This window comes from Salvia hispanica, chromosome 3 (assembly GCF_023119035.1).
Source record: "Salvia hispanica cultivar TCC Black 2014 chromosome 3, UniMelb_Shisp_WGS_1.0, whole genome shotgun sequence".
NCBI lineage: Eukaryota > Viridiplantae > Streptophyta > Magnoliopsida > Lamiales > Lamiaceae > Salvia > Salvia hispanica.
This window is the reverse complement of record NC_062967.1, coordinates 13,478,477-13,504,307: the sequence shown is the minus strand read 5'-3', so window position 1 is coordinate 13,504,307 and position 25,831 is coordinate 13,478,477. Positions and strand designations below refer to the sequence as shown.

Genomic DNA, 25,831 nt, shown 5'->3' with positions numbered 1-25,831 from the left:
TCAAATGCATTTTATCTTACACTGCATTGTAATAAAAATTTTAATATGAGAAATCCGTGCAAACCAATGTTGCACTGAATCCTTCACTATGCCGTATATCAAATTATCAATATACCAAAATTTTATTGTATCGAATATTTGATATACCAAATCAAGTTTTGGTGCACCGAACTTTCACGGTGTGCCATTGTGCCAACATATTAAAATTGCCAAAATTATAATATAAATATGCTATTCAAATTTATTTGATTACATATTTTACAGTCACTTAATTTTTTTTTAAGTAAGTTACATACTTATATAGTCACGTTAAAATATAATAAGACACACATCACATATTTGACTTCGGTGCATGTTGTCTATACATATATATCCAACTTAGTAGTTGATTGTGCAATTATACAATATAATAAAAATTCAGTGTCAAATCAATATGAATTTGGAAAAAAAAAATAAATTCACAAAATTTGTGAATATAATTAAATATTACTTCTTCAGTCTAAGTTGAGTTCTATTTCATTTTAAATTGTCTAACATTACATGAATCATTTTATTAGTATTAAAAAAACAAATTTAGTATTTTTGACTTTCTATCCCTCATACTTTATAATTTTTCTATTTATCTATTTGTACTCTATTCTTTATCCCATTAGACTATTAAAATACCACCTTCTAAAATTTCATAGTTAATAAGGGCATTAGCAATAAGGGCCTATCTTTGGAGCCAATCTAAAAACCTATCTCTATTTCTTCATGCCACGCCAACAAGCTCATTCCAGAGCCTATCTCCCTGCAATGAGAGCTCATCCCAGAGCCTATCTCATTTCCACATCATCACTTTAATTTTTTTATATTTCATTTTTGTAAGATGAGATAATAAAAAAGGAGGTTGGTTTCCCGTTAGTAGGTTCGAAAACCCACCTCCTTGGACAGTAAACTGGTTTTTGCCGGAATTATTGGCATCAATGAGATTCATTTTGCTAGAGAGATGAATGTGTGAAATGAAAGGGATGAATAGAAGTAAAATGATGAAAGTGAATGTGTGAAATGGAGGAAGGATGTATATTTAGAAGTAATAAAATTAAAAAAATTAAAAATAAAAAATCGGCTCCGTCATCGGCCCGAGCCGCCGCAATGGAGGCACATCGCAGGGCCGATGCGGATCGGCTGGGGTGATTTATTGGTCAAGGGACGGAGGCGTTTGGGAGGGGGATTCGGCCCTCCCCCCACAACGGTGACCTACGAGAGCCGATGAGGGGGCCTAAATAGGCTCTTGCTATTGGCCCTGTTGCCAATGCCCTTAGTTACAAGAAATGACTCAAATGCGAAGAAGTTAGACTATATGTGCGCACTAACTTAGAAAACGATAATTTGATTATAAATATAGTACAAATTTTAATGAGAGTACTAGTTATAAAAATAAGAAATAACGAGCAAAAATATTACTACTAGAGTAGTTAATAAAATTTGTATGAACAGCAAGTATGACATGGCTGGAAAAAGAGAATGAGAGTTTTTTATTGGCACTTATAAAGTTGGTTCAAAAGTATAGCAATTAAAGCAGCAATTGCAAGCATTGCAGGAAAGCAAACTGCAGGGATCATTGAGGAGTGCGCAATGTTAATTTGCTTCTGCCGCCCGGCGATGGAAGCAATGCAATTGAATCACTGTCTCTCTCTCGAATCAATACCCTTTGTTATTCCATTCTCTCTTCTCCTTCAATCCGCCTTTCTCCCGATTCCCCCTTTCTCTCTCTCTATACACACATACGCCTTCTCTTTCTCTCTCTAAACTATATATATATACATTCAGTTGTAGTTAGGTGGCGAAACTGCACCTTTTTTCACATTTTCCAATTCCTCCCCGAAATGCTCAATCTAGAACGCCATTTCCGAAGCTCGCTATCACTTCACGACGATCTGCGGAGTAACAATTTTCGCACAGGCGGCTTGTTTCTAGAGGAATCGCCTCCGCCGTCGTTTGTTTCGTTGATTTCTCCGAAGAGCGCCGCGGCGGCGGCTGGGTGTTCCTGCCGACGGAGGGGATTGGATGGGGGTCGCCGGAGTAGCCGAGGGTTTATATCGGTGACGCTATCGTCGATTAACGGCGATGGCGGTCGAGAGAGTTGCGGCGGGGGTTTGTCGGTGAGTAGTGTTTTGGGGAATGTAGGGGAGAAGAATGTGGAGAGTGAGAGTGAAGATGAGAACGAGGTTTTGGTGCTGAAGGAGGTGGTTGGGGAGGAGAAGAAGAGCAGAGGTGGCGGAGGAGGTACTTTTAACACTGCTAGGCATCTCTGGGCAGGTGCTGTTGCTGCCATGGTTTCAAGGTCTGCGTTTATTTTCTCTTCCTCTCTCTCATACGCCTTTCCGATTTACTGTTGTGTGTGATTTCTGTTGTTGGAATTTGGTGTGGTTGGAATTGAGGTTTGTATTGGCTTTAGCTATACTCTAATTTGCAGCCTTTTGTAAAATAAGATGAACCTCTATAGGTTGACACTCATATATTGATCATCTCATGCTTTCAAGGTTTGTAATGTTTTATTCCTTCAACATCTCTTCCTTTTTCGTATGCGTCAATACATTTGAACATCTACCAATTGGTCATCAGTAAAAAATCTCTATTACAGTATGATTATTGTGTGTGATTCTTTATCAATTAGGACCTCTTTCAATTGCTAGGTTGTATGTGGTTACATGTTGTTAACTTTATAGAGGCTTTTTGTGTAATTGAATGGATATTTCTCTTCTTGCTTGTGGTAGTATTTCTCTAGGAGAATTATTTTTTGAGTGAAGTACTAATTGTTTACAACATTGGCATCTTCTTCAAAGACTGTAGATAGATTGCGGGGTAATCATGCTTGATGTACCATACCTAGTAGAAATCTCGCCCTACTTGTTATGTCACTAGTATTATGTTTTGTTCATGAGATGAATCTCACAACTTAATATTAGATGGACTATCATGTGATAGCCACCCCCTCCAACTAAAATAATCTCACAAGTCACAACTTAATCCTTGATAGATTATCGTATGCTAATTAGTCATGTCAACCGAACGGCATCTGAGTAGATTAAATTATTTTACCAACAGCACTATCAAGAGGGCTTTGAGACCCTTTTTATGTAGGTTATTTACAAGTGACCTGAACTTACAGATTGCAGCTCGAAGCTATTGCTGCACTTAGTACTAGTTGTAACCCTATAGCTGAGTCTCAATTGTCCCAGTATGCACGGGTGTAGGCTTATTCTAGAATGATGCACTGACAGTTCGGTTTGCAATGATTTTATATATACTCCCTTTGCTGATCTGAAAATCTTTCAGGTTCTCCAAAGTTGAATAGATTTTTCAGTTTTTAAAATATAGATGATTTATGCACTTACTGTACTGTGTAACTTACCAGTCGCATATTTTCTTTGTAAGAAAATATGCAAGAATTAAAGCTAAAGAGAAGGGCTTTCTTGGCAACATGGAAGTGTCAATGGGGTCATTTCAGCCACTAACAAAATTCTACTCCCTCCGTCCACGAATAAACTTTCCATTTGCTTTTCACTACTTTTGGTAATCGACCCCACCTTCCACTAACATTTTCAACCAACTTTCTACTACATTTCTTAAAACCCGTGCCGAGTCAAAACTCCCCTTGTATTGGTGGACGGAGGGGTATTCTTTTCTTTGTTTCAAGGTGTGATTGGGCAACCTTTCTTAGGTCGTAGTTGAGAACATATGTTACAGCTTAACTAAGTTGGGTACTAATATGATGGTGAATAGAATGGCTTATTACGACAACACTGCTTCAAATGATGACACCATGGTCTCTCTTTTCCTGGACTCTCACTAATGTGACCTGACTTATTCTAACTTGATGGAAAAACAGAAAATATATATCAGTCACTGAACTACTATGTTCTTAGGCAAATAATAGCACTGTTCTTGTTTGCCTATAAAAAGTTCATTCCGAGTTCTTGGTTATCTTCATGTGTTCAAATTATAAATTTCATGTGGGTTGGGCCAGCTAGTTTTAGATGAATATTACTTACCAAGAACTATTTTTGGTATTAAATCAACTGTATACTAAGTTAGAGTAAAACCTCTACAAAATAAATTGAACATTTTATAATCTCTAAATTAATTTTCCCATTCTAACTTGGGCCAGTAAGTTCAAAGAAGTACTACTTTGTAATCCTTTGATTCGATTGCCCCACAGAATTTCATTATTTATAGATCATGCGGTCCTCTAAATGAACAGTCATTGTGGTAAAAGCTTACCACTTTTTTTTTGTTACATGGTTTATAATGCACTGATAACTGAACCTCTTGAACCTCCTGCATATTTCCTTCATCAGAACCTTTGTTGCACCATTGGAGAGATTGAAGCTGGAATATATAGTTCGTGGTGAACAACGGGCACTTCCTGAGCTTATTAAATCGATAGCTGCTTCTCAAGGACTCAGAGGATTTTGGAAGGGGAATTTTGTCAACATCTTACGCACAGCTCCATTTAAGGCTATCAACTTTTACGCTTATGATACCTATAGAAATCAACTGCTCAAGGTGTCTGGAAACAAAGAGACAACAAATTTTGAGAGATTTGTTGCAGGTGCTGCTGCTGGTATTACTGCTACAGTGCTCTGTATACCCATGGACACTGTAAGTCACACTTCTAAATAGTTTTTCCTTGTAGGTTTTGCTTGAATATGGATACATTTTCCATAGATGTGATTTACTATCCAATGTTTTTTGCTTGTAGAACACATGAAAAGAGATTGATCCTGACTCCTGATCTAATGCCTAGCACATTGCTTTTAAAATTTCTTTCAATACTATATGCTAGCAAAAATCATGTAAATCACATTTCCTCCCATAAGTAACTGAGTTCAGTTTGCTGTATATTACTTCGTTGAAAATCATTTAGGTTGTGCTGTCTTTGGGTTCGTAAGAGTTAAATCTCAAAAATCTGTCCTCTGTATAGAAGTTACAACTCCCAAAACAGAGTTTGTGATGAATGGATGACCTTTTATTAGGTTGAACTTGAATGTTCCATAAAGCCTCTGTTCTTCATAAATAGAGATTGGAACATTCCAAATTAGATTTGTATAAATTTCTAGCAGGATGTAAACTGATGTCCAGTTAGTAGCTTTTTTATGACCGTAATTTAAAAATTCAACTGTCTGAGCAGATGGCTTCTAACTGACTAGTGATGGTGAAAATATGTTTATGGTGGAAGTTGAAATTCATGGGGTGTCAAGATTATGTGTTTGGCACTAGTGCCTTTGAATAATCATCTTCTTTCCTAACATTTCAGATCAGAACAGTTATGGTTGCTCCTGGAGGGGAAGCCCTGGGTGGAATAATTGGCACATTTCGTCACATGATGCAAACCGAAGGATTCTTTTCTCTGTACAAGGGTCTAGTTCCATCTATTATTAGCATGGCACCATCGGGCGCCGTTTTCTACGGAGTATATGACATATTAAAATCGGCATTTCTACATTCCCCTGAAGGAAGAAAGAGGCTTGAACATATGAAGCAACAAGGGAATGGCTTAAATGCTTTTGAACAGCTTGAGCTGGGTACTGTCAGGACTTTAGTATACGGAGCAATAGCTGGTGCCTGTGCTGAAGCTGCCACATATCCATTTGAAGTCGTGAGAAGGCAGCTTCAGATGCAAGTTCGTGCCACGAAGATGGGCGCATTGCAAACTTGCTTAAAGATTGTCGAACATGGTGGAGTTCAAGCACTCTATGCTGGACTTATCCCAAGCTTATTACAGGTACCACCCGCACATAAATTTTGTCTTTTTGACTGCTTAATACGTGAATCACGTGCATTCGATATGAAGATTAGGTAACTGTTGGATTTTACTTCTGATACTGCATAGCTCTCGTTCTTGATCACCCATGTGGCAATCGTTGTGTTTACTCATACTCACCGCTAAATTGAACGACGACGGCTTCAAATACTTTTTTATGCATTTAACATTATATCCCAACTCTCAGGTGTTACCATCAGCTGCCATTAGCTACTTGGTATATGAGTTCATGAAGATAGTTCTTAAAGTGGAGTGAAACTTCTCAGCTAATTCAATCTTAACTTGATACTTGCGACAATGGATGCTCTCACTCGACGAAAACTCGACGACATTTCTTTCTGATCTGTTCTTGGTTTCACTGCTAAAGAATGCTGGATTTCATTTCTGAATAAGAAGCATCCTTGATGTTTTCTTGAGATTCTTGGTTAAAGGATGATCCTTTGCCTCAAGGTGAATTTATCTATTTGAGAAAAAATTATAAAAATAATTGATAAATTCGTACGGTATGTTTATACGGTATAAGGCATCCGATTATTGAAGAAAGTTATTTGAACTGAATGTTGTTTGTTGGATTTATTAGGAAAGGCGACCGATGGTCAATATTGACATTGAGTCAATTTGGTGGTTGTGATTTTCAAAAGATTCCTCTTCTCATAAAAGTGTGCCAATATTATGCATTATCACAATATTTGTGGCTCGTGACCAACAACTACACCATATTATTATTTTATTTAATAGTAGTACTATGGTAAGTTTTATCTTTCTGAGTATGTGAGCTTCATTTTTCACTAAAAATCTTTTATAGTAGTATTTTTTTTATCCATCTCTCCGATTTTTCACTATACGAAGGAGGAAAGTGGGACGGAGGGAGTATTTTTCATATATGAAGGTATATGCTTTTTGTTTTTTAAATTAACTCCTACATGAAGGAGAAAATTACAACTGAGGGCTCGAACTCGAGCCTTTTTAAATAATGTCTAAGCTCCTTGCCGCTAGGACAAAGGCCGTGGACATAGACGAAGGTATATGCAAGTATAGATAAACTGCTAAAAAGAATATTTTATTCTAAACTGTGTTCAAAGTAACAATATACTCCTACTTACGTTTGATACAATGTCAGTTTTGATTAGTGCAATTACTACAATGTATAGAGACTAGGGATATGTAATGATTTAAGTCGCATGTATTCAAAGGACAATGATCAATTTGAAATAAATGCTAGAATTAAGGATTGGAGGAAAAAATGAAGAGTAGATTCGTCTATATCTCATACACTAAGAAAAGTTATTGATTAATTTATAAAGGATGAAGTAGTCTAATCTAATCTAATGGAAAAGTTATTAGTCACTGAACTATGATGTCTTATGTTCGGTTTAATGATTTTTTTTTATGATCAAACACAATTCAGTTGATAAAATATTTTTATTTTATTCAATAAATTAAGAATTTGAATTATCACGAGGATAGATGGACCAAATAACACAAATACACGATTCATTCAAAGCAATCCAATGTTTTAGTTCGATACCCCTATTCAAATATAGCTTTCATACCAATCTTATTTTTCCCAAACTTTTTCTCAAACCCTAATTAATAACATTGACAGATTAGCAACTGCTAGTATGCAATAGAATGTGTTACAAATCATTAACATCTCTTGTATTGATAAATGATTTGAATGAAAAAGAATGAACAAAAAAGCATGGGACCCACGCGGTAAACAATTGTACGGACAATGTCTTTTTTATTGATTTCTTTATTTTTTAGTCACGTTATATTATTTTGTTATGATTATATTGTTTTCTACCAATAATGGTTGGTGGAAGTCAAGAAGAATTTCATGAGGTCAATTCAGGAAGAAATTGGGGAAATGACAAAATAAAGTGTAATTTCTAGACGGTGACCTATTTTATTTCTATTAAAACATGTCTAATGTTACGTTGTGTTTCTACCAAGATGTTAGCCAATATAATGAATACTTAATTTCATAATTAATGTCATCAATGAAGTGAATAAAGGTATGCGATATAGTGCCCAAACTTCAATCTATTAAGGGTCCAAAATTCTGTTTTGCATTAAGACCAATTCTATTCACAATTTGAGCCATTATGATGGCCAACTCCCCAAAATGTTTGGTAGTCCGAATATATTATCATATTGTGCGATCAATCAATCACGATAAACAAAAATAAGATATAGTATTGCATTTTTCTAAAAAATTGATACTCAATCTTGGGAAAGTTGTTTTAGTTTACTTATATTAATCAGGGATTCTTTAAACTAATCCCTTTACAATAAAAATTGAATCAAATACGAAAATCAAGAACAATGAACTAAAGTACTTTTTAAACCTAGATTCATTTTAGTCAAAAGTGTCAAACTAAACATCGTACTTTGCACTTTAATTTTGAAGCTCTACTCCGAATTACTAATAATAGATAATTGTAGCTGCATAGTGTGGAGAATAAGAAACAAATTAAATGTGCTTTGAATAAGTCTCAATTTCTAATTTTCTATAGTTGAATGAGTTTTAGGATTGACAAAAGTCAAATGATAAAATTATGGATGTATTTTTGACCTAGTCATTACATTGTTTTCTAATTCATTGGACCATTTTATCCACTTAATTTGGTTCTTTACGTGGATGCCAAAAACTTCACCAAAAAAAATCAGTGACATATTTCAGTTTTTATTTTATAAGATTGTACAAATTTACCAATTAAACCTAATATAAAGTGATCACCATTATTGAAAACCAAATCGGCTTGTTCGACAACTAGTTCAATCATTAATCGACGCGGTGATCAGTTTGAACATAATAACCTTTGAACACTTTAGCAATTATGAACCCGAAAAATCGACGGATTCGGTCATAAATAAGCTAACGATCGAATTGGTTTTAGATTTTTTACATAAATTATTTTTTTAAAAAAATAAAATAAGTTGAGTTTTATTACTAACATTCAGGCTGTAAATGCGAGCGAAAGTAATTATTATTGCAAATTTAAGTTTTATAAATTATATGTTCTTATGTTAAAAATATTTTGATAAAAATTTATTTATGTATTTGATATATTTGCAATCATTGTAAATTCATAAAATATTCACAGTTAATGTGAATAAGATGTAAGGTTTTTCACAATATTTTTTTTAATTATTTACTAAATTATTTATGTATTTTTCTATTTTATGGAGTAAATCGAATATAACAATAAATACCAACACCACTGTATGAAAAATAAATAAATTAGCCACACCTGAGGACAAATAACTGAAAAAGGCAAACGTGAGAAGACCAAAATACCCTGCTCTATACCGTGTGCGTCGCTGTCATGAAAATGTTTTAACTGTATTCCATTTCGGCGGCTCCATTTCAACACTTACTTTCTTCGCTGCTTCCTTTCACACACGCCCCCATTTTCCTCTCTGTTTTAACTATTTCCCCTCTTTTTTACTTTTTCCTTTTCTTCCTCGATTTCAACCTCCTCCGCCTCTATTGTTGCGAGTTTTCAATTGATTTTTGCTGAATTTGATCTGAGCTGCGCGAATCGCTGGATACTCTTTTGTGAATAGGGGAAGTGTTCTGTGGCTATTTTCGATCTGGACGCGGGTGTTTAGGGTTTTGTAATCAGTTGTCATGGCGGAGAGTCGGCGCTACGCGCTCAATGCTCAATTAGGTGAGGTTTCTTCTCTTTCGTGTGATTTACTTTGGATTTTTTTTGCTTTGATGTGATGTGAGTCACTACCTAATTGAGAATTAGGCGGAAGTTAGTTTGAAGTTGGAGATTAGGGGAATGTACTAATTAATTGTTTTTTGGCTTTCACAACGGGTTCTAGATGCTAATGCGTATGATTATGAAGATAAGCCTCTTTGTGTATTTAATACAATGCTGAGCTCGCAAAATATAGATGATGGAAAGTTGGTTATTATGGTTATTATCTTGATTTTGGATTATTTCTGAACAAGTTAAGTTCTCGAACTGAATCGTACAAGAAATAACTCTAGGTTTAAGATGCTATCATGAGATGGTATACGACTAAGCTTTTTTTTTTTATGTTAAATCCAACTTGGATGGAAGTCGTGGTAAAAAAGTAGGAGAATAAGCTTGAGATTCTGTTGTCAACGTTCCTTCCCGATTTAGAGCTTAGTGAAACACCTTTTGGGTTTATGCAAAGACCCTAACATGCTTGGAGTGGAATGCAACCTTTTATTCCCGATTTAGAACTTAGTGAATAGGTGTAAGGTGTGAAATGTATGATTGACAACTTTGTGAGTGGTAAGAAGAGTGTGGATTGTGGACAAAGCTATAAATAAGCTTCTGAGTGCTGAACCAATTAATGTAGAAGCACAATCTGGTGCATCCACTATCTTTAAATCATAATTGTGACTAATAAACCCTAACCAGGAATAAACCCCTAATTAGGGATTGGTGGATATAAACATGTTTTTGCAATTGATCTATACCTAAAGGTTTCAAATTGTCAGAAACTTAATTTTGTGTGCTAATCCTTGATATTTGCATAATTTTACCATCTTGAGGTGAAGTGTGTTGGTAAAAATAGTTAAATATGTAGCCTTGCATTTCTTATGGAATGGATAAGTTAATTCCTTACCTTTTCATTTCGAAAAATCATTTAGCTTGTTAAGTTGCTATTATTTTGCAGATATTGAGCAGATACTTCAGGAAGCTCAACATCGGTGGCTGCGGCCTGCTGAGATTTGTGAAATTCTTCAAAATTACAAGAAATTTCGTATTGCTCCAGAGCCTCCGAATAGACCCCCAAGTATGTCTTTGTAAAATCACATTCTTTTTTGTAGGATACCTATGGATACATTATTACTAATCTAGCTAATATGTTTATGGTAGAGACTAGAGATACAGAGGTGGGATTTAAAACCTTACTATTTTCAGTTATTTCATATCGTATAACTTATTTATTTGGATGTGATATCTTTTCGTAGATGGTTCTCTCTTTCTTTTTGACCGAAAGGTTCTGAGGTATTTTCGAAAAGATGGTCATAACTGGAGGAAGAAGAAAGATGGAAAAACAGTGAAGGAGGCTCATGAAAGGCTCAAGGTATATTTGTATATTCTCTGTTCTTTAACTTATGTGTTAGTCTATTACATGTCTAGATGATCTCCCTTGAAATTTTACAAGGTCTAAACTTTGGCATTTAAAACAATTTAAATCAGTAATTACTAGGATTTCACTGTCCCTGAAAGCTTTTATTGCCCAACCAAGATGACACATCTAGATGTTAAAATCTCTTCAGGCTGGAAGTGTTGATGTACTTCATTGCTATTATGCTCACGGGGAAGACAATGAAAATTTCCAACGACGTAGCTACTGGATGCTTGAAGAGTAAGCCTTACAAATACCAATGTATTTTGTTTTAACCAAATTCACTAATAGAGAAAAACTTATGATAATGATCCTGATCTTTATATTGTAGAAATTGATGTATTTCAATAATTTAGTGAAGACTGAGGCTTGAGATTATCAATTGCAGTTCTTTTGAAGTATTAGGCTTCTTTACTTTTATACTTTCATTTAGTTAAAAAATTGTATTTCAATGGACATTTGACGAATTGGACGTATATAATGTTTAAAAGTCTATCAAGTATTTGTACTATTTTTTCTCTCTTTGTTCATTAAGCTTCCTGTCACCAGAGTTATTTTTTGACTTTCTTTGTTTTTTCTTCCCTACTTATGCTGCTGTTTTCTGCTTCAGGGAACTTTCGCACATAGTTCTTGTCCACTACCGGGAGGTAAAGGTAATGATAATTCCTTATGCATTCTGGATTCCCCAGATATCTAAAGGCCAACTTCTAAGAGTATTGGATTAAAACAATGACAGTCTTAACTTGTATTGTAAGTTTTATATTATAAGTAATTTCAGGCATTTCGTACAAATACCACCCCAACTATGTTTTGTAAATGAAACCAGACTCGGCTAATCTTTCTCTATATTTGGTTCTTTATACTGCTATGATTATTCACATGTTGCTGTTTTTCTCAGAAATCTCTGACATTTGTTTCGTCACAGGGGAACAGAACAAATTACAGTCGCATTAGGGATGCTGATAGTACTCCGGTTAGTCGGCAAAGTGAAGCAGTATCTAATTCTGAGGTGGACAGCTCAGCAGCTTCTAGATTTCAATCATATGATTACCAAGGAGCTTCACCAATCACAGAAACAACAAGCCTTAACAGTACTCTGGCGTCTGATCTTGAAGATGCTGAATCAGGTGTTACTACTGGATAATTTTTTTTTATCATTTCATGATTTCTTATCGAGAATTCGATATTATTGAAGTATATTGTATGTTAACTATGCTTTTCATTTTGTTAATTTTTAAGCCACTATAAATACTATCTTCTTCAAAATCATGATAAAATATTTTTGATTGCAGCATACAGACACCAAACAAGTGCTGGATTCCAAACTATTCATGATTTGCAATCTCCTATAGTATCAACAACAAATGCCGATCCTATTCCTTTCCACCCAATTCCTGTATCAAGTAATGATTAAATGCCTGTGTTTATTTTATATTTTCATTTATTCTTCCACATGACTGGTCCGATTTCGTAAAGTCACTTTGGTGTTTTAAGCAGTTATGGTTAATTAGTTTGGAGTGTTTACATATCATAAAACTCTCGGGTGATGTTAGATCTGATTTTTATTATCATGTAACTCTTCCAGTGAAAATAATAATAATAATAATAATGGGAAATAGTGAAAGATTATACAGGTTTATTTGACTACTAAGTCAATCAGCTATACTGCATGGGTATGACAGTTTAGATTAATGTTCTTAAAGGTTCTTTTCGGATTTAGTAACATTTTACCGGTATTGATAGGCAACTACCAGGGGCACTCATCAACTATTTCTGATATGAGTTTTGGATCCATCACACAAGGAGAAGAAAACAGATCTCCCATGAATAGTGGTTTGACGTATGATTTTCAGCAAGATATTGGATTCCCGTCTTGGGGAAATGTAGCTGGTAGTGCTAGTTATCAATCTCTAGATTTTCAGCTATCACTTCCTTCTACCCAAGCAAATGCAATGAGCATGATGCCTGGACAAGATAATGAACTCCTCAACCATGTTTTTACCGGTGAATTCAAGAAGCAGCAGGAGTTCATGAACCATTCTGATAGCATGGGAGAGTGGCAGGTATCTTATGTTTGAAACAATTCAATGCATGTTTTGCTAGCAACATTTACAACCACCAGTGTAGCATATAGATACACAAAAGTAGAGCATGACCGAACTACACGTGACAGTGATGAGGAGAGTTTGTAATTCTTCTATTTTCTTGTTGTCCAATGTGGTTAAGTTAGGTATTCGGTGAGGAAGTGAGAGAGACATTGCAAGTTTCTTCTTTCATGGATAAAGATAGGTTTTCTTATTGAACTAGAAATCATTCAAAAATACTAAAGTAGTTGCTGCCTCAGTAGTGTGGTACCTTCTAATGCCTGCATTCGTTGTAGATATCTTATAGGCGTTTAATTGATTGAAAGTTACATATTCACTTATTTGAATGAAGATTTGGGGAAATTTTTCAGGAGCTTTGGATATAAATTCCTTTTATATCCTGGATTTTTAACTACTTCAGTAACTTGAGCTATCTGTCGAACCCTTTCAATTTTGTGGGCCCTTGCTTTGTTCTAATCTTGGTCCCTTAACATGTTCTAATATCTATATGCAACTAAAGCAATAAAGTAACTTTTATTCTAAATGCTAAGCTATTGTCATAGTTGCACAAGTTTGTTTAAAGTGACTATACTTGGAATATTCTCGACTATAGATATGGGGAGTGCTTCCCTTAAAAAAGTACGGAATGGTTCTTCTATGCATCTGTTTGATAGATACTGAATGTAATCTCTGGTTTACCTAAACAACCATATTTCCTTTACTTTTGTGCCAACATTTTGAATGACTCAACATTAATTATAGTTATCATGAGAATGGTGATGCAGTTGTGGTGTGTCAAAATGAGTAGTTATGGATTTTTTGTGTCCTCTCAGGATTATAGTTATGGATTATTTTGTAACCTGTGCACTCATCTCACTGAATTACTTTATGAAAAAAATCCATTATTACTTTCTGATTCTGAGATCTAACAGGCTACAGATCGTGGATCATTGCACATGTCAGATTGGTCCATTGACCAGAAGCCTGATGGTAATAACCTGAATATAGGGCATAACCCCAACCAACCAGCTCCGAGACAGCCTCTGTTGCATGATCTTGCTACCAAACTGAATGATGCTAAAGAAGTGGAACTGTCGGACTCAATGGCAGTCCATAGTGCGTACCTAACTGATCAACATAGACGACATTTGGAAAATGATCTTCAAGATCAGGCTTTGAATTCTGGCAGAAATTCTCTTAAATCAGGACCTGGCGGAAACTTCAATACAGGGGACGAAGCCAATTATCCGTCCCTGCGACAGCCTCTATTAGATGGTGTTATGCGAGAAGGTCTGAAAAAGCTAGACAGCTTTGATCGTTGGATTAGTAAAGAGCTTGATGATGTCACTGAGTCAACTATGCAGCCAGGTTCCGGGGTTTACTGGGAGACGGTTGGTGGAGGAGATGGAGACGATTCTGGTATCTCCACTCAAGTGCCATCAGACAACTATGTTCTCAGCCCTTCCCTTGCTCAAGATCAGCTCTTTAGCATTGTTGACTTCTCGCCAAATTGGGCGTATTCTGGTTCAGAAATTAAGGTATATAAAATTTTACCTTTTCTATTTCTCTACTTGTGATTGTTCTAGAATATGAAGTTGATGCTTATACCAGAGAAAACAATATTTTTTTTTTATTTTCATGATAGGTGCTTGTTATGGGGAGATTCCTGAGGAACCAAGAGGCAGAGAATTATAAATGGGCTTGCATGTTTGGTGAACTTGAGGTTCATGCAGAGATTGTAGGAGAGGGCGTTCTTCGATGCCTTACACCTTTACATGAGCCTGGAAGGGTCCCCTTCTATATCACATGCTGCAATAGATTAGCATGCAGTGAAGTGCGAGAATTTGAATTCCGGGCTGCGACTGTTGAAGATGTGGACTCTGATGAAACTCGCCTGTACATGAGATTTGGAAAGCTGCTATCTCTTGGATCAGACACACCTCAAATCTCTCTCCAGAGCATTGATGATGAAACCTCTCAGTTATTTAGTAAAATCAGTGCCTTGCTGAAAGACGATACTGAGTGGGACGAGTTCTCATCTGATAACGTAAAGGATCAGCTACTAGAAAAGCTTTTAAAGGAGAAGTTGCATAATTGGCTTATCCAAAAGATTGCTGAAGGTGGGAAAGGTCCTAGTGTACTAGATTCAGAAGGCCTAGGTGTATTGCATTTTGCGGCTGCTTTAGGTTATGACTGGGCTATACCGCCAACAATAGCTGCTGGAGTCAGTGTTAATTTTCGTGATGTAAATGGATGGACTGCACTTCACTGGGCAGCATATTACGGAAGGTGACTTCTTGAACCTTGTTTTTGTTGCCTGTGTGATTTTTTATTCTTCTATGGATGACATACACATATACACAATTTTTGGGTGCACTAAGAATGTCGTTTTTGATTATATGCATATATACACACAAGTTTTTCCCTTACTAAATCACTCGAAACTGACATTTAGCTTCTAAGAATCTTTAATATGGTTGCCAATAAATCTACTGACTTATTTATCTATCGCTCTCACTACTTGTAATCATAGAGAGCACACAGTGGCCTTCCTCATATCCTTTGGTGCGTCACCTGGAGCATTGACGGACCCAACTCCAATACATCCTTCAGGAGAAACTCCTGCAGACCTTGCAGCTAGCAATGGACACAAAGGTATTGCTGGTTATCTCGCAGAATCTTCATTGAGCTCCCACCTATCATCACTCGACTTGAAAGATTCAAGGCAGAGTGACAGTATAGAGAAAGTGGTGGAAACAGTGTCCGAGAGGATTGCAACTCCAGTTGGGGCCGGTGATTTGCCCCATGGACTTTCAATGAAGGATTCTTTGGCTGCTGTACGTAATGCAACTCAAGCTGCAGCTCGCATACATCAAGTCTTTCGAGTACAGTCGTTTCAAAGAAAACAGTTAAAGGAGTATGGTGATAAAGAATATGGAATATCAGATGAACGTGCCCTTTCGCTTTTAGCTCTGAAGAACAAGAAGGCAGGACACCGTGATGAACCAGTTCATTCTGCTGCAGTTCGGATACAAAATAAATTCCGCAGTTGGAAAGGCAGAAAAGACTTTCTACAGATTAGGCAGCAGATCATTAAAATTCAGGTATTGGGTCATTGCATTCTATTCTTCCACTGCATGTCTTTCTCCAGCGACTGAATGCTAAAATTCTAACTTTTGTCTCTTGTACAAAAGGCTCATGTGAGAGGACACCAGGTGAGAAAGAACTATAAAAAGATAATCTGGTCAGTTGGAATCTTAGATAAGGTCATTTTGCGGTGGAGGAGGAAAGGAAGAGGGCTGAGTGGATTCAAGCCCGAAGCAAATGCTGTCGCTAGCAGTAGCATGATTGAACCAGAAACAAAAGAAGATGACTATGATTTCCTAAAGGAGGGTCGGAAACAGACAGAGGAGAGACTGAACAAGGCCCTTGCTAGGGTGAAATCAATGGTTCAGTACCCAGAAGCCCGGGATCAGTATCGGAGGTTGCTTAACGTTGTCTCAGACATGCAGGAAAAAAAGGCACGTAATTCCGCATTCAACAATTGCTTATATTATCTATTTTTCATCGTAAATAAATTCATTGCATACTCTGGTAGATCATTTTGGTCTGTATGCGTTACTTAGGCTGAGGTAAGTATATCCATTAGTTCTGCATCCCTTCTATGCCAATGATCATTGTATCGGGTTGGCTTGCTCACTAGATCACCTGGCCTTTTCTTGCTGTGACTCACTGACGATATTCAACAAGTAGGGATTACAAGAAAAGGAAACTCTACATTCATTCATCTCATGAATTTTGATGTCCACATAACTCTACTAGCTATATTCCTCTTTATAATCCCGTGATAGGGATAGAGCCCATTACATACACGACACGCATATTTGTTGACGTGACATGTTATGTTGATCGTGTTTGGTGTGATCCAGGCTGCACAGGAAAGGATGTTGAACAATCTGGAAATTGATTTTGATGAAGATTTAATAGATTTTGAAGCTTTGTTGGACGATGACAGCTTCATGCCGATAGAATAGAGATGGTAAATTGTGTGACTAGATTGCCTTGTAAATTTGACATACTAATCGATTTAATCGTACAGTTTGTCAAGAATAGAAAGAATTACTGATAGGGTTGGGGTTGGTAATTAGTGTGTGAAACAACTTGGGTCGTTTCTTCTTGTGAAATTAGTAGTACTAATATGACATTTCAACTTTCTTCTCTTTTTGTACTAGATTTGGTATAGTTTCTTTTAACTAGTAACCATATCCATTAAATCGTGTTTACAGTAAGTTTACAGTTACAATATCCTTTAAGTCGTTTTACATTACGTTTTACAGTATTTTTTTTTACATTTTCCACAAACGTAAAATAAAGTTAAGTTCATAAGTGGACTTTGCACTACAAATCATTGTTCTATTTCAAACTTGTGTTCTTTTTCTAATTCATTTGACGAAAAGTGTAAATATGCTTATATACGTGTAGCACTATTATTGTTAAAAGATGATGTAATAGCTAACGTAAGATGTTCATATGAAATATATATACTACTCCCTCCGTCCCAGATAATTTGATCCAGTATTCTTTTGTTAAATATGCTTACATACATACATGTACTAGTACTCTCTCCGTCCCAGATAATTTGACCCAATATTCCATTTCGATCTGTCCTAGATAATTTGACTCATTTTACTTTTTACCATTTTTGGCAGTGGATCTCATATTCCACTAACTCATTACTACTCACATTTTAGTATAAAGAGTGAATTACATAAATGGTACCTGATCTTTCACTTTCGCACGTAAATGGTACCTGATCTTTATTTTATATCGTTTTTGGTACCTATAAATCACATTTTTGGTACCTGATGCAATTTTCTTCCCAATTGCCCTTTAAACAAATATATGTTTCCATTTATGTCATAAAGGGTATTTTGGGCAAACATAAAATTAGTACCAAAAGTGATATTATAATATCTTCTCTCATTCTCCTAATTCTTTATACTATTATTATTAATCAATATTAATATAATATTGATTGTTAATATTATACTTAAATATAATTATAGTTATAATTATATCTAATTATTATTGTTATAATACTAAAAATTTTCAATTGATTTAATTACTTTAAATAATTAATTTAATTAAGTATTTTTTTTTATATTATGAATGCAATTAGATGTATGTATAAACCACTAAAAAGAAAGAAGAAAAAAGAAGAAAGAAGAAACATAAACTAAGGAGAAAAAAGATAAAAGAAAGGAAGATAAAATACTAAAAAGAAAGAAGAAAATGAAGAAAAAAGAAAGAAGAAGAAACTAAAGAAGAAAAAGAGAAATAAGAAAGAAGAAAAAATAATCACATATTTGGTACCTAGGGTTATTTTTGTCACTGGGTACCAAAAACAATATAAAATAAAGATCTGGTACCATTTATGTGCAAAAGTGAAAGATCAGGTACCATTTATATAGTTCACTCTATTATAAAATTAATATATAAAAGTAGGATCCACATTCCACTAACTTTTTCAACTCACTTTTCATTACATTTCTTAAAACCCGTGCCTGGTCAAAATTGGGCAAGTTATCCGGGACGGAGGGAGTACTATTTTGGCTAAACGATGATGTATTAGCTAACGTAATTTATCACATTTTTAGGTTCAAAATTCAAATTATTGGAGCGTTATCATTTACACTAACTAAATAAGAATATGATAAAATTTTAAAATATATACTGTGAACAATTTCTTAGAGAATTCATCATAGTTCGTATTTGAATTTAGTATACTACTCCCTCCGTTCCACGGTAATAGAAACATTTCATTTTGCGTACTCATTTTAAAAAAAATAGTTATAAATAATTAAAGTGGAGAAAAAGTAAAGTAAAAGAGAGAATATTGTAGATAAGACTCTTCTCTACATTATTCTCTCTCTTACTACTCTATCTTCACTTTAACCATTTAATACATAATTTTTTCACAACAAGTGCAGAAAATGAAATGCCTCTATTATTGTGGAACAAAGAGAGTATTTTGTAACAAATTCATTGTTATTTTGCGGATAATTTATTTCAGTTCGTAGTCTATATATTATAATTGAGGTTTTTACATACTACCCCATACCATAAACCGGTTCTCCACTGTCCATGTTGACCACAATAAATTATTGCCGTACATACTATTCGTCCACGAAAAAAAGTTCAATTTTCTCACTACGGAAACTTTCTTAAAACTAATAATGTGAGTCCTACTTTAAACTAACACTACTTCAATAATGTGTTCTATTAATCTTTTATTTTATCAATTGCATATTAAAAATTGTCTCGAGTGTGGTCCTGTACTAGTATTATTTTTCATATATGAAAGGACTAATATATGAAACTATGATGCAACCACTTTTTATTTGTCTGGCCCATTACACAACATATCTTCTTGGTTTTGGGTCCATCAAGCGTTATATAATTCAAATTCATGATACATTACATTTTGGAGATAGAGGGTAAAAGTTAAGACAATAATTCATTTTAAATGTTCGAATTGATATTTTCTTTAATTAAATAATTCAAACTAGTAAAACAAAATTACATCATGAGAAGAACACTGCATAAGTACTGCAATTAAAACAAGTGAACATATGGGACAATGATAGTAACTTGTCCCTCCGTCCGCCATTAGAAATCTCATTCCTTGGAGGCACGGTTTTAATAAATGTTAAGAAAAGTGGATAGAAAAAAGTTAGTGGAATAGGGGTCCCACTTGTATATATTAATTTTAAATAAAATGTGAGTGAAATGAGTTAGGTTAAGGTTGAACCCTATTACCATTTATGGTAAAAGTGAACCGGGACTCCTATTCGCAGACGGACTAAAATAGAAAAACGGGACTCCTATTCTCGGACGGAGGGAGTAGAAAGTAGTATTATATTAATTAGAGTATAATCCTCTTTTGGTCCTTAACATATGACCGATTTATGATTTTGGTCAAGAACATTCACTTTTCAAAAAGTAAGTCCAAAACAAATGAAAACGTTCTCGAATAGGTCCCTTTTTGACGGTTCCGTCAATTCTCGACGGTCAACCGTCAACTAGCGAAAATTTGACCCGATTAGCTTATTTTAATTACTTTAGCAAATTGATTTTTTTTTAATATTTTCGGATTTTACATTTTTAAATCCTAAATGAAAATAGTGAAAATACTCTAATATTAAACACAAAATCCAACACTCAATTCATTCAAATTTCTCCCCCCTTTTCTCCCGCTCCTTCTTCTTCTTCCTCCCCAAGAACCGTAATTATTTTTCTCCATCTCTGCAACAACCAAACGCCTTCGAACATGGGCCGTTCGACGTGTAGTCGGAACTTCGTCGACGTCGACAGCGACCGCGACCGCGTTCGTGACTTCGGAGACCTCCAATTTAGCTACGTTTTCTGCTATTGTAAGAAGACGGTGGCGCTCCGTATTGTCACCGCACAAGGCAAACCGTCGAGAGGGAAGCTTAATTTACTTCGTATGTGAGAGGAAGGAATGCAATTTCTTCAAGTGGTGCGAGCCAAATCGTGATGTCGAAGCTCGGGCCTCTTCTTCGTCAACCTCAGTCGGTGGTACCGATTTTGAGGAGCTGGCAACCTCAAATCGTGCTTAATTTTACCGAAATTAAGAAAAAAAAATCCAGAAATTAGTGAATGTTTTGAGCTTTGTTCTTAGTTTTGTTGTTGTTGCAACACTTTTGTGTATATTCAAGTAATTTGATGTAGTGTTTGCAAAGTGAATCGTATTTGAATTTTGAAGTAGATAAGTAATTTGAAGTTGTTGTTGTTGTAACACTGTTGTTCGTATTTGAATTTTGAAGTGAATCGTTCATAATCTTCTTAGAAAAATCGCCAGAAAGCTCTAATTGGACAATCCTAAAATATAAGACAAAGTAGTCCTTCATATAAATTTTTTACTTCCATTTGGTCCTGAACATTTACGCACACCAATTGCAGACATACAGGTACAAAATTTTGTAAGTGATGTTGGTTTCATATGTTATGGGATTGTTTCTTCGTATCTGATTGTTTTTTCGTCAACTATGTCAATAAACTGACATCAAATTGAACCTATAAATGGACAACAAAATACAATACAAAGTGGTCATTCATATTCTTTTTTTACTTCGAATTGGTCCTGAACATTTACACGATCAAAAAGCCATCGACATAAGGTACTGCATAAAAAACAACAGAATCTTATTGTCATAAGCCATTTGCACCTGATACACGCTAAAAAACAACTACAATTACATCCACAAAAAAATATTGTCGTCCACTGAAGGACTAGGGTTTATTTTTCGACTTGCTTCCTCGTCGTCTTCAACTTCTGGAATCGGAGAACAACGGACTTCTGGAACCGGAGGAGAAGAACTAGGGTTTGAACCCACAACATCCGACGAAGCCGACGCTCCTTGTTCGTCAGACGGACATCCTTCTGTCGTCTTCCTCTTTCTCGAGTATGCGTGTTTCACTTCACCGAGACCGTCGGCATGATGGAACAACGAGTTGGGCATAACCCAACTCATGACAACTAACAATAATCGGTCGGAATCGGGCTTCTTGGTCGGAATCGAAGCTAGGGTTCTTAGGAGAGGGGCGCGAGAGAAGATAGAAAAGAGAGTGACGTTTCGTGTTTTTCAGACTTAGAAAATTTTGGAAGAATGGAGGGTTTTAATTTTGGAAGAAATAGGAGATTTGTTTTTTTTTTAATTTCAAAATCTAATATTCAATTATTTAGTAAAATAATTAACATAATACTAACCAACTAATAATCTCAGATTAAGTCCAAGTTGGTCAAATTTTTGCTAAATGACTGTTGACCGTCAAGAATTAACGGTTCCGTAAAAATGGATGCAAACGATACTATTTTTCATTTGTTTTAAACTTACTTATTGAAAAGTGAATGTTTTAGACCAAAATCATAAATCGGGCATATGTTAAGGACCGAAATAGTACTATACTCTATTAATTATTCAATGTTCAAATACATCCCATAGTATTTTAATCAACTGTCAAACTCAATACTATACTTAGCTGTATCAACTAGTTTGATATCATATCTCCAAATCAACAACACAAGTGATGGTAGTAGTTGGTTGATATATTTTTCACATAATTAATTAGCAAAAGCAGTTTCAATTTCTAATAATTGTATATTACTATTCCATGCACATTCATCAAACCAGTACATTATTATATTAATAATCTCACTAAACAAAATTTTTGAAACACTTAAGTGGACAAAAACAGTTGGGAAAATTGAGATTGAAATATGGAGTATACTATTTAAAGAGTGGAGTCTTGTAGAAGTTATCTTAATCAGTGTCATTAGTCTAATTTAATCAAAGAGCAAGAGTCTTAAGTGTCAATTCAAAATGAATTGAAATGTTGATTAGTCCGATTGTATATTTAAAAAATAGATATTAATAATCATGAAGATTAAGTTTAGATGATTTTGGGTTCACCATTGCCATATATATCATGCGTCCCATAATTTGTCGTGTACTATTACCAATATCATTGTTTAAATAATATTGTAATGTAATAAATAATGGTCTCATTGCGAATTCAAATTTTATCAATATTTTTAAATGTGTGTTCCTAGTTGTGAAAACGGTATTCTTTTGGTTTGGATTAAATTCAAATACTTTGGTTTGGTTTATATTTTTAAAAATCAAACAATTCAAACCTAACCCGTAAAGCATTTTTATTAAAACATTCAAAAATCAAATTGTATTTTCAAACTATAAAGTAAAGTATGCATACACCTAAATGTATAACATTATAATTTATGTAGGAAATATAGATGATCATGGTTGAAACGCTAAAGATATGATGAAATTAGCATAGATTTGAGTGGCCCTACACACTTTTCTTAATGGCTTTCAAATAGGGTTGTTGGTCTCACGTTTGATCTGTTAATCAAAATGAAATTGGCTTCATATTTATTTTTGAAATAGTTAATAAAAAGCATAAAATAAGATTAAACATTATTCATTTCTTTCCTAACCTTTTTTGTCTTTAGTAGTTTGAAGTTTAATAATTAGGCACTCACAGCGCACCACATTTTTGGTCCGGACCCCGATGAGGCCCGAGTCCCGCCACAAGGTGGTGCATTGCACGTGACCAAATCAGGCTGCAGATCGTGCTTGGGGCCGCAGCTGTGTTTCGATGCTAGGCTTGGACCGCAACTTTTTCCTTTTGTTTTTTATTTTGCTCTTATTTCTTTTCATTTTTTTTTCGTTTTTGTTTTATTTGTTCGCAGTTTTATTTCATAAATTTTATTTATGATAAAAACAGACTCGCATCGATTAAACATGCATTAATGTATACAAGTAATGATAAGTTTCTACAAGCAATTCGCAGTTTATGAATAGCGGTTGGGATCTCTTCATTATTATGAAAAATTAGGAAGTCTATCATAATTAATTAATAGCTTGAAGCCACCTAGTGACCATTGTAAACAATTAATTATTTTTATTTATATTTTATTTGTGGATAAATGTCGTTCAACTCTATAAAATGGTTTGAATTGAAAATGATCATTGGTAGAGCTATTTAGTGAGAATGCAAGATTTTACCCCACATATATACAGGTGGGCTTTAGATATATAATCTCGATACAAACTCTAAATTATAATCAAACAAACTCTAAATTATAATCAAGATCATTAGAAAATGTCAATAAATGACAAAATAATAACAAAAAATGTCAACATAGTGTCAATACATTGTCAATACAATATCAACCGTTGACACTGTGTGTTAACATTTTTTATTGATGTTATTTTGTCATCTGTTAATATTTTTTAAAAATCCATGACCATAGTTTAAATGTACAATATTTAGAATTTGCATTTAATTACGTCCATATAATCTCATATGTTTCTATTAAAAATATCACTTTACCAAATGTAAACATTTTTTATAATTTACAAATGTATTCAATTACATTACCTCTGATGCAAAATATTGATGGGTATATACATAATACATGGCATACAAATGTAAATACACATAAAGTAGAACTTTTAGTGCATTGGGTGGAAACCCATTTGAGCAAGCAAATTAATCAGTTGTTTGACTGCCATTTAAAAAATATTATTTATTTTAACTATCATATATAAAATCAACTAGTAAAAAGATTTTTTCAATGACATTAACCCTTCCTTTAAATTAACTAAACATGATAGTGATAGTATATTGTTGGGGGTGGAGGGACTACTTCATCCGACAAGGAACCTCAGTCGAAGAAGCAATATATTATAATATACATTTAACGTAATATATTAAATCTTTAGTTATAAGTTTCACATTTAAAATTGAAACATAGCAAAGAGCCTTGACACGATATTGTTAAAAATAATAATTCAAAATTTCTGGTTATTTTTAGTCAATAGTAATTTGTTATTCAAATTGTGAAAAAATGTTTAACTAACTTCCGGACTTTTGTGAACTAATTAGGAGTGAAAAACAAGCTAAAGCAGGTAACATTTTTATCTTATTCTATTTTGTTTTTAATGTGTGGCTTAGTTTCAATTTAACTGAATATTTTGGAGGACAAAACTTGTGCCGACAGCAATTTTACGTAAGGTTTGGTTCTCGCGTATGTTATAAGAAACATGCATGTTTGGTATTAAATGCGTTAATATAATTTTGGTAAAATCGATCCTAAACATAATTAATTTTTGGGGATAAATTTAATTTTATTACTTTATTAATATAGGGTATTCACAATGTAAGTTTAATAAAACAAATAATCTATGTATTGAGAAAAACAAATATTCTCAAACAAATTTTTTTGATATATTCTTCTTCGAAAAAGTATTTTCTAAGAATCGGGAGGCCACCATGACATTTTCGTCTAACCCTAATTAGACCCTGTTGAAGGTTGCCCCGTCCCAAATTCGTTGCTTGTGAAAATCTCAATAATTTATAAATTATTTGATTTTGAATATTAGTATCTAATTAAATACTTAAAGTAATTATTTTCAATTGGACGTTGATTAATTCTAATTACTGTGTGTTTTTATCGAAAAGCTTGTCCTTTCTTACTTTCGTTATCAATTCAATAGTCCTAATTAACTTAGCGCTAGGCAAATTCAAATTTTATTTGAAATGAAGAAAATAGTAAGGATAATGCAAACTGCAAACCAAATTATAACAATTAAATTAATAATAATAATTCTGTCGTTTTAATTGCTCCTACTTGTTTTCCCCTTTTTATGGTGGTAAATTGTGACGTGGAGAGGAAAGGGGTCCAATACACACACGTCATAGCTGGTTGACTAAATTGAGGAAATGATATTGACACTGGAAAATGTAGTTTTAGGTTTGAAAGAAGCCTATGATGAAGTAAGATTTGGACTTTCATCAATAAGCCAGCCATACATTTATATGTTTCAAGTAATTTTGTTTTCCATTTCAAATTTATATTTCATTTTGTATTATACATATCTTATGTATGTATATTAGTAGTGCAAAACCCCTTTCTTCTAAATATGCAAAGGGAATATGAGTGAAATACTAAGCTATAGTATATTTAGCCTACAATCATACAATATATAGTAGTATTATGATGTGTACACCTTGTTTGCATTACAAAATTGCTTTGTGGTTCACACAATGCTCTGGACACAAAATGATGTTAGAGTTTATGTATTGAAAACATGATTAAACTATTGAGTGTTGTAAATTTTATTTATAAATGAGAAAGAAGTAACTTATTGATTTGCCTTATATTTTGTTGATTACTATCACATGCAAACAAGTTCATCTTCTATTA

General features: G+C 34.2%; 2 protein-coding genes across 2 annotated transcripts; both read left to right on the top strand.

Moving 5' to 3' along the window:
- The first annotated feature begins 1,644 nt into the window (after window positions 1-1,644).
- Window positions 1,645-6,449, top strand: LOC125210434 (probable mitochondrial adenine nucleotide transporter BTL3). The gene is made up of 4 exons (XM_048109992.1): window positions 1,645-2,326; window positions 4,344-4,647; window positions 5,303-5,770; window positions 5,997-6,449. The coding sequence occupies exons 1-4, from the start codon at window positions 1,869-1,871 to the stop codon at window positions 6,063-6,065; spliced, it is 1,299 nt and encodes a 432-aa protein (XP_047965949.1). The 5' UTR covers window positions 1,645-1,868; the 3' UTR covers window positions 6,066-6,449.
- Window positions 6,450-9,193: 2,744 nt separating this feature from the next.
- LOC125213299 (calmodulin-binding transcription activator 1-like) lies at window positions 9,194-17,313 on the top strand. The gene is made up of 13 exons (XM_048113761.1): window positions 9,194-9,486; window positions 10,475-10,594; window positions 10,773-10,888; window positions 11,085-11,173; window positions 11,544-11,586; window positions 11,859-12,060; window positions 12,226-12,336; window positions 12,677-12,996; window positions 13,950-14,555; window positions 14,663-15,306; window positions 15,551-16,121; window positions 16,212-16,538; window positions 16,947-17,313. The coding sequence occupies exons 1-13, from the start codon at window positions 9,447-9,449 to the stop codon at window positions 17,049-17,051; spliced, it is 3,294 nt and encodes a 1,097-aa protein (XP_047969718.1). The 5' UTR covers window positions 9,194-9,446; the 3' UTR covers window positions 17,052-17,313.
- Window positions 17,314-25,831: the final 8,518 nt, after the last annotated feature.

What these genes read in the sequence shown, in the direction of transcription:
- LOC125213299 (XM_048113761.1), top strand. Translation starts at nt 9,447, where the DNA reads ATGGCGGAGAGTCGGCGCTACGCGCTCAATGCTCAATTAG. An exon ending in AGGCTCATGAAAGGCTCAAG is followed by an intron (nt 10,889 to 11,084) that starts GTATATTTGTAT and finishes AAATCTCTTCAG; the next exon opens with GCTGGAAGTGTTGATGTACT. An exon ending in CCACCCAATTCCTGTATCAA is followed by an intron (nt 12,337 to 12,676) that starts GTAATGATTAAA and finishes CGGTATTGATAG; the next exon opens with GCAACTACCAGGGGCACTCA.
- LOC125210434 (XM_048109992.1), top strand. Translation starts at nt 1,869, where the DNA reads ATGCTCAATCTAGAACGCCATTTCCGAAGCTCGCTATCACTTCACGAC. An exon ending in GTTGCTGCCATGGTTTCAAG is followed by an intron (nt 2,327 to 4,343) that starts GTCTGCGTTTAT and finishes TTCCTTCATCAG; the next exon opens with AACCTTTGTTGCACCATTGG. An exon ending in TCTGTATACCCATGGACACT is followed by an intron (nt 4,648 to 5,302) that starts GTAAGTCACACT and finishes CTAACATTTCAG; the next exon opens with ATCAGAACAGTTATGGTTGC.